The 12,078-nt window shown below is 34.8% G+C and overlaps 4 protein-coding genes across 4 annotated transcripts in view; 2 read left to right on the forward strand and 2 right to left on the reverse strand.

Moving 5' to 3' along the window:
* Positions 1-734, forward strand: part of LOC104715834 (pentatricopeptide repeat-containing protein At1g73400, mitochondrial-like) — a 9,551-nt gene extending 8,817 nt beyond the window's left edge. The window contains exons 2-3 of the mRNA XM_019230077.1: positions 309-417; positions 631-734. Of these exons, the coding sequence (XP_019085622.1) occupies positions 309-417; positions 631-734 (213 nt within the window). The remainder of the gene's footprint in view (positions 1-308; positions 418-630) is intronic.
* Positions 2,379-3,939, forward strand: LOC104712955 (transcription factor WER-like). The gene is made up of 3 exons (XM_019229445.1): positions 2,379-2,742; positions 2,844-3,275; positions 3,544-3,939. The coding sequence occupies exons 1-3, from the start codon at positions 2,628-2,630 to the stop codon at positions 3,729-3,731; spliced, it is 735 nt and encodes a 244-aa protein (XP_019084990.1). The 5' UTR covers positions 2,379-2,627; the 3' UTR covers positions 3,732-3,939.
* LOC104712956 lies at positions 5,742-6,822 on the reverse strand. Its single transcript, XM_010429966.2, has 5 exons — positions 6,605-6,822; positions 6,446-6,535; positions 6,256-6,363; positions 5,924-6,175; positions 5,742-5,843 (listed from the first exon to the last, which is right to left on the reverse strand). The coding sequence occupies exons 1-5, from the start codon at positions 6,812-6,814 to the stop codon at positions 5,757-5,759; spliced, it is 747 nt and encodes a 248-aa protein (XP_010428268.1). The 5' UTR covers positions 6,815-6,822; the 3' UTR covers positions 5,742-5,756.
* On the reverse strand, positions 6,825-9,909 carry LOC104715835. The gene is made up of 2 exons (XM_010433207.2): positions 9,426-9,909; positions 6,825-9,039 (listed from the first exon to the last, which is right to left on the reverse strand). The coding sequence occupies exon 2, from the start codon at positions 8,964-8,966 to the stop codon at positions 6,825-6,827; it is 2,142 nt and encodes a 713-aa protein (XP_010431509.1). The 5' UTR covers positions 8,967-9,039; positions 9,426-9,909.

A 12,078-nucleotide genomic window follows, 5' to 3' on the forward strand; every position in this document is an offset into this window, starting at 1 on the left:
TGCCATATCGAGCGTTTGACTCTTTTCTGATGCATCTATCTACTGTTGGTAACCTCAAGGCAATCCATAAGCTTTCTGAACATATGAAGAAGTTTTACAATCATAGTATGGCTAGGCGTTTTGCACTCAGTGAGAAGAGAAAAAGTACAAACCTCAGAGGAAAGTAATGGGAACTGAAAACTGTTGGACCATCATACTAACAACAAAGAACCATTCTCAGTGGTGCGATCAAAATGATGTGATGATTCTGTTGTCTCGAAAGGAGCTCTTCGTGATTATGATCCCTGGTGAAATTTCATCCATCACAGTCCCCAATTCTGACCAAGAATCATGATCTCGAAAGCAAAGAGACCTATCCAGGTCTGTTGTTGTCTGATGGTTATATTGGTTTCTTTGGAAAAGGTCCCACCACGCACAGTATGTTCAACTTGTTCGTTTAAGTCAGTGTATTGACCATTGCGTATATAGAACGGAACTTTGTATGATCCATAGCAATGTGAGAGGTTTGTTTTCTTTATGGTTCATGACTATTCTGGTTTACCTTCTGTTTTTTTGCTCTTTGATACTCGAGTTTGATGTGAGATTCTTGAAACGTTCTGATGCTAGAACAGTGTTGACTTCATCGTTCAGCTAAGATAAACGAGGTTTCACCAGTTCTGGTAACGGGTTCAAGTCTCAAGAAAATATTGGTGAAGACTCAAGACATGACAGTTGGTCTGTCAGCATTTTGGTGAAGTAACCGTACAGTTGTGAAATGAAAACCGAACAGGTGTTATGTACCGGTTTAGTTGAATGAGTCATATTTTAGTTTAGTTATGATAGGTTCGAAACTGAAGATGTCTTCTCTCCTAACTACCAATAGAACAAATGAAGTTGGTTATGGTTTCTCCTTTCCCAACTAACTCTCTGTTTTATATTTTTTTCCTACTAAATTTTACCAGCAATTATTTGATTTTTGCTTAAAGAAAATAAAAAAACAAATTGAACAAATGTTCGCATTAATCCCCACGGAACATACAATGCAACAGATTCGTGTTTAGTCCTGAAAGTACGATTACCTATAAAGTTCCGTTTTGGACAAGAGAAATACACACGACGTGCTTGGAGACCAAACATTTGACCATCTTTGCAATTTTTTTACGACTAAATGTTTGACCATATCATACTATTTTTTTATAAAATTGCTAATATATGTCATCAAATACGGAAATACCTTCTATTATATTTGCAGTTTATGAAAAAAAAAAAAAAATCCCCATTGTAAAACTGCTAAAAGAAAATATAGTTAGTCCATTTCTAGTTGAAGAATAATATATAACAGTATATTTATTCTCTTTTTTTTATTTTATCTTTTTTTTTTTATATAACTACTAGTGAGAAAACAATAATATTCGTCCCATGAGGCATGAGGCCTCATCTAGTCAGTTCGACCAAGTTAGTAGTTAAGCCTTTTGTGTTAAAAAGCAGAATTAACTTAGCTGAGAAAAGTTAGTTGTATTGTTCTCCAAGTTGGCCGATATATTCCGAATTAAGCTTAAGAGAAAACGTTGATTAGGTCTGAAAATGTTATCAAAACCTATCAATCAATATTTATATATGACCTGTCATTTAACCAGAAGTCCACAACATTGTTAGCAAACTCTCTCCTTTTCCTCATGTTTTATTTATTTTTTCGTCTTTTATTTCAAAATCGTCTTACGTAGTTAATCAGAATCCCTTATTGTCTAACTAACAATGGCAATATACTGAATCCACATATAATGTGATAATAAATATCATATGAACAATCTAATTAATGCTTGTATTAATGTTTCAAAACATAACTTGACTATAATCATACGAAATTGTATCTTTATTTAATCATGAACGACTTGAATTGAAAATAACATTTGATGAAATAAATTTTTGTATTGATATTTATTATATGTAAATACGTAGGTTGGCCAAGATTACACAAAAACGTAGATGGTATTGGTGGCTTGAAGTAGCGGGTGTAGGTTAGAACTTAGAAACAAACCTTAAATTAATTAATACAATACGAAGAGACGTTGAGAGGTTAACGAAATGCGAAGCCCACACCAAGCAATCTCTCTACCCTTATATTCCATAAATGTTATGAACCAATTATAATCTAAGTTAAATATACAAATAAAGAAACGAAAAAAAAGGATAGATTACTTAAAAGGAGGTGTTGTGTTGGTTAGGGAAGACGTTGGCATCAGTCGCCGGTAGACAAGAGAGGTCCGTCCAAACCCTCCCGACTATCTAACGGATTTTATTTATTTTATTTTTCTTCATATTATATATATATATATATATATTATATGCTCTCTATAAATATTTGACTATATATATCTATATATATGTAGTGCAGGTGCTCTTCAGCTTTCTTCTTGTTCCCACATACCCATCTACCCCAACCTTTCGCCAAGAAAAAAAACTTAGGGTTTAAATTTCGATATTTATATGTACATGAACGCACCAAAATATATGCGTACGGTATTGATGATATAGGATCTGTGTTTGTGTGGTTTTGTGGGTAGTATTCTCTTTGTTCTTGAATTGGATCGGTAAAGTTAGTTAAAAGAATAGTAAATAGCTAGATCGGCGTAAAGAAGAAAAGGATCATGTGCAGTCGAGGCCATTGGAGACCAGCGGAAGACGAGAAGCTGAAGGATCTGGTCGAACAATACGGTCCTCATAATTGGAACGCCATAGCCCTCAAGCTCCCTGGTCGATCAGGTAATTTAACAATATATTCTAGGGTTGGTCGGTCCATATATACAAAAACTAGGGTTTCATATTTATATACATACATATTAATTGTGTTGGTGTATGTGCAGGTAAGAGTTGTAGATTGAGATGGTTTAATCAATTGGATCCGAGGATAAACCGAAACCCTTTCACGGAAGAAGAAGAAGAAAGACTTTTAGCGGCTCACCGGATCCATGGGAACAGATGGTCGATCATCGCAAGGCTTTTCCCCGGAAGAACGGACAACGCGGTCAAGAACCATTGGCACGTCATCATGGCTCGACGCACACGCCAAACCTCCAAGCCTCGTCTTCTACCTTCGACGACGACTTCGTCTTCTTCTTTGATGGCGAGTGAACAAATCATGATGAATTCTGGTGGTTATCATAATAACAATAGCTCCGGTGATCGGAAGAGAATACTCGGAGACGTTATCAGTTACCCTTACCAATTCTCTCATATCAATCATCTTCAGTTCCTTAAGGAGTTTTTCACTGGAAAGATTGCTTTAAATACCAAAGGTAAAGTACTCAAAAACTGATGGAGAAGGATCCATTTTCGATAAAAGTGTTTTGCATGTTCATTTCCATAAAAATATTAATGTTCCAAAATTTTGCAAAGGAGTTTAGCAGAATTTTTTTTTATTGCGTATAATCAAAATTTATGACAAAAATTCGTGTTTTATAGTCATATCATTTTCGTTATTACCTTAAAAAATCTCTATATAGCTCTTTAAATATCGACAGTCGCAATCCACAAAGCTTATAATTTTGATCTTCTTTTTGTCAGATGCGATGGCAGCAAACCAGACTAAACCTTTGGAGTTCTACAATTTTCTACAAGTAAACACGGATTCAAACAAGAGCGAGGTTATTGATCAAGATTCAGATCAAAGCAACCCCAATGACGCTGACAACAAAAACGAAAGTGGTGTTCCCTTCTTCGATTTTTTGTCTGTTGGAAACTCTGCCTCCTAGGATTAGCTTCTTCGCACAACACCGTACATTTCTAGCTTGACTATACTCAGTCCGTATAAGTACGAGACTAGAGATCTTTAGCATGTATGTTTGATGTGTAACACACTACAACAAATATGCACATTGTTAACCAGAGAAAAACGCTATCATAGGTCTTTGATAGCGTTTTCATGAGCGCTGTTTTAGGGCACTGTTATTATATGTACCCCATATACAATAGCACTTATTACGTATGCTATGTTATAAAAATATAACATAGCTTTAAGAAATTGCTATATTATCAAGATCATAATTTTGAAAAAATTTATACAACATTTGTTTTTTCGTGCTATGTTATAGTTTTATAGCATAGCTCTAATAAACTGCTGTATTATCAAGATTATAATTTTGCAAAAATTTATACAATATTTAATTTTTCGTGCTATGTTATACATATCTAATATAGCTGTTGCGAAATGCTGTTTTATCTTGTTTACTGTGCTATGGTATATTCTTTTATCATAACGTTTACCTGTACTTTTATAGCATTTTCTGATATGTGATTATAGCACACATAACCTGTTTTATAAAATCTCATAAAATCTGATTAATAAACGTCTCAGATCCAAAATACATAACAAAAGTCTCAAGAACATCAGTTTACCATCAAAGTCTCAAGAACATCCAAAATAAACAAGCAATCTCAAGTACTTAACATTACACAATAAAACCATCAGTTTAAGACATAATGACCTTGTTCTCTGGCCAAGCAATGCAGGAGCTAAGTGCATCTTCAATAATCTCTATTTCATCGGATGGCCTCCAAACTTTTACATTTTTCACCTTCACAACATCTATCCACACTTTAACTGCATTAGAACCCAAGCGAGTAAAGTGAACCTTATGTTCTGGATCATTTGTTCCCCATCGTCCTTCAGCCACAACCCTATTCTTTTCAGTTAAATCCATCAACTTGCACTTCTTATTCTCCTTGGAAATAACTTTATTAATGCGCTGCCATGTTTACAATATAAACCATCAGTCATCATATAATTAACAAAAACAACTTCATAACATATGAAAACACTTACTGGAGACTTCCTGAGAGGAGACTGTGATGGTAAAGTATTCTTTATTGGTGATATTGGACCCGTTGCATCATCAACAGGAGACTCAGAACCAGATGCAGACTTAGAAGACATAGATGCAGATTTGGCCTGCGATGCAGCCTTTGAAGCTGTTGCTGAAGTTTTGGACTCTGTAGCAGACTTAGAAGCTGTGGCTGCAGACTTGGCCTTTGATGCAGACAAAGAAGCATGTGATGTAGCATTCTGACCAGTTGGAGTTGAGGGATTTTCAAAATCAACCTTACTCAGGGGCCAAGATACGTAAGCCATCAAACAGTCCTCAAGAAATGACATTTCAGCTGTAGGTCTCCATAGTGATGTATCAGGCTGCTTTACTGAATCCACAAATACTTTAACTGCTTTTGGTCCAAGAGGAATTCCGTTAACCAACGCACTTGGTTCTTGTGTCTCCCAACGCCCCTCAGCAACAATGACGTCACCCTTAGACAAATCCAATAGTTTACATTTGTTTCCTTGTATACCCTGTTAAACACAATCAGTAAACAAATCCAATATAATTAATTAGCATTATAGACAGGGGTAATACATTGCTAACACATTGCTAGAAATTATAAATACCATAGGGGCAATGTCTTCCATTTGGATGTTGTTGTCTACCAGTCTACACTTATCAGTTGGCCATGCGATTATATGTCCAACAGCTTCTTTCATATGAAAGATCTTTTGTGCAGGTCTCCATAGAAATGCATCTGGTTTATATGCAGCTTCAACTAACACTTTGAGATCATAAGGGCCAAGACGACAGTCATTCACTATGTCATCCGGATCAGAAGAAAGAATCCGACCCTCACCAACATTTTCATCAATGTCAGACCAATCAACAAACACACACTTAGGATGTGCTCTTTTGTTTACACTCTGCAACAATTTCATGAGCAACTAAGAATCATAAACGACACTAAGAAGAATCACTTAGCTGATATGAAAAGAAGTAAGAATATGTTACTCTTGCAGCTGAGTTTTCATCCATTTCAGCTTCTGGTCTCTGTAACATAAACAAAAATAACATCAATTTATATTACTCTAACTGGCTGATGAATAGTAGAGAACTCTTAAGTATCTAACCTGATTCTTGATTCTGCCAAGTTCACTTTCCAAGGCATTGACCTGTTTTACTAATTTTACTTGCCGCTCTTCCATTTCAGCCATACACTTGCTCTGCATTTGTAAACAAGCTAATTTGGTCTTACTCATGCCTCTACCCATTGCCCTCAGCCTACCAGAATTGTCAGGTCCTAAAAGCTTGGCGAGGTGATCTTCATCTGGATTTGTTAAAAATGCTGGAGCATCACTTCCACCAATTTCAGCTGCTTTTTGCTGAAAAACATAAAGACAGTTTCAGGTTTTACTAGTCGATAACACACTATTTACTGGTGTACAACTCTATTCAGACTTACAATCAAATCAGCTGCATTCGTATCTACTGGTGTACCATCCTTTTTGGTGCGAGACTTGATCCAAACATCTAGTCTTGTCACGCTGGAAGGATCTTCACTTTCAGCTTTCTGTTCCAGAAAACAAAATTTCAGTAACAGTACAAGCACTATGTATAATAATAAACAACATAGTTGTAGTATATATGCTTGCCATTTCTTCTGTTAGTCTGCTGATCCCTTTACGACTAGTGGTGTGAGGTATCTGATTCTTTCTTTTTGCTTTATATTTCTCACTCACGGCCTAATAATGAAACATGTTAATTACTAATCACCAATCAACTACTAAACAATTATAATCACAAGTAATTACCTTAAATGCAGCACTAGTTTTGAGTTTGACAAATTTTTGCCAATCAACAGGACCAATATTTGGTGGTCTCAAATTCATCCTCTCTTGGTTATTTGCAGCCAAATTTATAGCCTTCACCGTGACAGACTTGTGTGATCGCCACAAATGTCCCATCTGGTGAATCACAGATATCCTTTGCCAATCTTCATCAAGCTCAAACCTTGCCTGCATTCACTTACACTCACACCATNGGAGGGAAAAACCTTTCAAACATACAAAGCGTTTCTACAATTTCAGCTTCCAATACTGTAATAACCTCAATATCAATAACTCTCTGACACAAATGATTGAAGAATGCGCATAGCCGTAGTATTGCTGTTCTAGGACCTTTTGGTAACAATCCTCTAAGTGCAACCGGGAGAAGCTGTTGCATCAAGACATGATAATCATGTGATTTCAGACCTCCTACCTTACACTCTTCTACTGAAACTCCTCTTGAAATATTAGAACAGTATCCATCTGGACCTTTAAAATGAAATAGTCGTTTGCAAAAAATCTTCTTCTCATTCTTGGACAAAGACCAAGGTGCTGCTGGAAGATATGTTCTCTTTCCTTTTGTGGTAGGATGCAACTCTTTTCTTAGACCAAGATGTTGAAGATCCTTACGAGCATTAAGACCATCCTTAGATTTTCCACAATGCAACAATGTGGATACAATGCTGTGAGTCACATTCTTTTCTATGTGCATTACATCCAAATTATGCCGTACTGGTAGATCCTCCCAATAAGGCAGAGTAAATAAAATGGATCTTTTCTTCCACCTTGATAACTCATCTTCATCTACTTCTACTTCCTCATCTTCATCGGATTCACTTTCATCATCATCACTGTCAAACACTGGTTCTTTATAGACAGTTCTCTTTCTCTTCATCCCAGCCTTTTTCACATTTCCGAAATCATTTTGGAAGTTTTTCAGATTCTGATGAACTTCATGACCAGTTAAAATTCTTGACTTTCTCCTATGCTCAACTTTTCCATCAAACCAAGTCTTCTTTTCCCTATATCTGTGTGTTGGAGCCAAACCTTTTCTATGACACATGTAGACATGTTTCCTGCTAAACTTCAACCACATACTATCAGTATTTTTCCCACACATAGGACATCCCATTTTACCTTTTACTTTACAACCAGCAAGATTTCCATACGCAGGAAAATCACTAATGGTCCAGAGAAGCATTGCCTTTAGAGTAAATGTACTTTTACTAAAAGCATCATACGTTAGCTCTCCATTCTTCCACAGATGATTCAAATCCTCAATAAGAGGTTCTAGGTAGACATCAATATTATTACCTGGTTGTTGTGGACCAGGAATCAATAATGTCAACATTATATTCTCCTTCTTCATACAAAGGTGAGGAGGCAAATTGTAGTTTACCAATAGCACAGGCCAGCTACTATAATTACTATTCTTCATGTTGAATGGATTAAATCCATCTGTGGACAGCCCAAGCCGTATGTTCCTTTCTTCAGCTGCAAATGAAGGATACTTCTCATTCATCTGAGCCCATGTAACAGAATCTACTGGATGTCGAAGTTTTCCATCAGTGCTCTTGTTAGTGTAATGCCACCGTAAGTCCTTAGCCATGTCCTCTGATCTGAACATTCTCTTCAGCCTTGGTATAATTGGAAAATATCTTAATACTTTCTGTGGGACACCTTTCTTTACCTCATTAGTCCGCTTATTAGTCTTCCACCGTGAAGCATTACATTTGGGACATTTATCAAGCTTCTTTAACTTCTTTCTGAAGAGGCAGCAATCATTAACACATGCGTCGATCTTTTCATATCCCATATGAAAGCTCTTTAAAAATTTCTTGACATCATACAATGATGTGTGAAAGACATTACCATCTGGCAACATGCTTGGCAATGTCTGAAGCAGTTCATTGAAGCTCTTATCCGACCAGCCATTATGTGTCTTAATCCTAAACAAAGTCACAATAGCCGATAACTTGCTGTGGTTTGAACAGCTAGGGTATAGTGGGGTTTCAGCATCCCGGATCTTTGCAAGGAACTCATCCTCTTGTTGGTCCTCACCCTCTGCAATCTCACTTAAGTCGCCCACAGGTTGGTCAGCTAAGTCACCTCTAAAAGCCAACTCTTGATCAAAAAATTCAGCAGCTTTATATAACTCAAAAACTTCCTCATTCCACTGAGTTGGTTTACTTTGAAATTCATCTACTGACTTCACATCTCCATGATGATACCAATCACTATGCACCTTGTATGCCTCATCCATCCCTCTTATTACAAGATGCTCAACCACAACACTGTTTAACTGTCGTACTACATTACGACAGTCTTTACAAGGACATATTATCATTTCTATGTCACCTAAAGCCGCAGACACATCCCTTACAAATTTCCAAGCTCCACTTTTATAACCAGGATCAGCTCTTCAATGGATAATTAAAGAAAAAAATCATAACTAAAAGAACATCTTAAAGTATCCAAACCCAAAATAAAACCTAATTATGAAATATAATTCCTTACCTGCATAGATGCACCCATGCCTTGTCCAACATTATATGTTATAATATAAATTTTAACCTTTATAGATAAAATAGAGATACATATTATACAAAGCTCACATTAAGCAACAATTCAGACAATACTGCACTACTTCAGACACATACAGATGCTCTTAAACCAATATCTAACTGTGTAAAATCTCACTAATCTAATCACTATTTATACGAATCAGACTCAAAGGACAAAACATAGCAATCACCAATATTCGTGTGTAATAATAATGTTTAACTATTGGTTGAGTGATACTAACCTGTTGTGTGAGTACAGAGAAATGAGAAGCTTCAGTTCCCCAACATTTCAATCACCAACACTTGGGAAAAAAAAAAAATCGTTCAGTTTATGAAGGCGCAAATACTCAAATCCAAAAGCTATTTTTGAGTCAAATCTGTAAATAATCGAACCCTAACAAAACAGATGGATTCGAAACTCCACATTCTCAAAATCTGTAAATAATCGAACCCTAAAAAACAGATAACGAAATAAATCTAGATAAATCGAACCCTAACAAAACAGATAACTAAATCTGACCCTTATCGAAATCAAAAGCTGTTTGAAATCACAAATAATCGAAACAAATAACGAAATTAGGAGGAAGAAGAAAGACATGCCTCAAAAATGGATTCGAGCTATCAATTGCGATGGATATGGAGATTTAGGGCGAAATTGGGGCTTTTCACAAACGGCGAAATTGGGGCTTTTCACAAACGGCGATAAAACTGAAGAATTGATAAGAAATTTAGAAGAATTTGAGCACACACAGAGAATTTAGAAGAAGAAATCTTCTTAGGTTGAGCTTAGGTTGTAACGAGAGAGAGAGAGAGAGTGTGTCGAGTTTTTGGGTTTTTTTTTTATTTGGCGATTAAGTGAATAATTTCACTAAGTATTGGCGGACAAAAGTCACTTTTGTTTCCCGCTACATAATTTTCCTATCATAGCGTTAATAAGATGCTATTAAAAAGTAAGCGAAAAAAAATCTCATCTTTCATAGCAGTGACGGAAAATGAGCTATATCCGTCTGCTATCAATGTACATATTTGTTGTAGTGACATTAGTGAGCATTTGTCTGAGAAAAATGCGAGAAAAGAGAGACCTAATATGTTAATGTACAAATCAGTATGTTGGAATATATTTGTTTATTTCTCTTGTATATATAATTCTATAATTAGATCGATAACATGTGAGCATATAAACTGGTGACCATAAACTACTCGATCGTACTAATCTTGTATGGCGGCGTTGTTAGTTTAGAAGAAAGAAACGGTTTTGTGGTAAACTCAAGAGAACAAAAGAGATGTCGTGTAGTAGCAAAGAAATAGATGCATTCACATCTGCGGACTAATCAAATATATATCGCTTACGGTCAATATCATGCACGAATGAAACTCTTATATCTATCTATATATATAAAGTTAACTTTGTTCACTCCTGGTGCTGCCACATCAGCCACTTCTTCTTAAATTTTGTGAGTTTTACAGATTTTAATAAGTCTTTTAAACAATCATACAAATGATAAACTGACCAACTAAATTTCATCCAAAATCTGTAGGTTCAACAATATTTCATTCAAAGTCTCTAGACCCATCACTATTTTTAAATCCTATGAATTCAATTTTTTTTTTAAAAATAAATTTAAAATATTCATTTAGTGCATATTTATGTTAATTATAATTAATCGAAAGTTTAAATAAAAAAATAATTATGTAAAATAAACTAGATGTTAAAATAAGAAAACAATACTAAATTTTTTTATTAGTGGTAATAATATAGTTAAAATTTTCTATTAAACTGATCATAATTTAAAATTTCAAATATCAAAACGAGGCAATCTAAGCAACACTTTCAAATAATCAAGAAAACACAACTAGAAATTAATTAAAATTTTTTGGCATCAATTCACAAATCCATCACAAAAGACAAAGACACAAAGAGATGAACAGCCATTTAATAAACTAAAAAGATTCAAATATATGAATGCCACAATCAGATAACCGTAACAAAAAAAATTATATGAAAAAAAAAACCGAGAAAACAAAAAACAACCCAGACTTTATAAAATTACAGCAAGATAAACAAGAAAATTAATTTTCCCTAAAGCACAACTCACATCGAATCGAAAAAATCACTCACAGGACAAACGGAAAAAAAATTACAACCAAGAACACAAAACAACTCACAACTTAATTAGGAAACCTAAAGAAGCCAACAAATTTTCATATAAACAAATTTGCAGCCCAATTGACATTCACCTTTAACGAAATCAACAGGGGATAACCAAATATCCCCAACAGAGTAAAGCGAGCAAGGAATCAACCAAATACGTAAACCCCCCAAAAAAATAAAAATAAGAGAAAACGATTATAACAGGAATGACTGAAAAAACTATTACAAGCATCAAAGATATAAGTTAAATACTCAAACAGACCTCTAGATCAGAAAATTGCTCTTCTCCTATCCGTTCACGAGGACATCAGATTTTGAAAAAGAACAAATCAATTTCAACTCAATAACATACAAATAATGGCCCAATAAACCCACAAATTATAAGTCTTACAGAGAAATTGAGCCCGAATGAAACAAACAAAAATAGTCCAGAAAAGAGGAATGTAAATTATTGATTTTATTTATTTTTCTTAATAAAATCCACAATCTTTTTCACTCCAAACACTAAAGCATTAACAAAAAAATTACTCCAACATTTTACAAAATACATAAGAAAATATTAAATAACAATCCAATCACAAAATGGAAAATAATAATAAATTAATGACAACTAACAACTACAGCAAAACAACAACTTCAACTAAACAATGTTAACTTCTAATAATAATTTTTTTTAAAAGCATTATAAACACATTAGATGATCTCAATTTTTCCTTTAAAAACAGCAAACTAAATTATACTTA

This window comes from Camelina sativa, chromosome 9, assembly GCF_000633955.1.
Source record: "Camelina sativa cultivar DH55 chromosome 9, Cs, whole genome shotgun sequence".
In the NCBI taxonomy this organism is placed as follows: domain Eukaryota; kingdom Viridiplantae; phylum Streptophyta; class Magnoliopsida; order Brassicales; family Brassicaceae; genus Camelina; species Camelina sativa.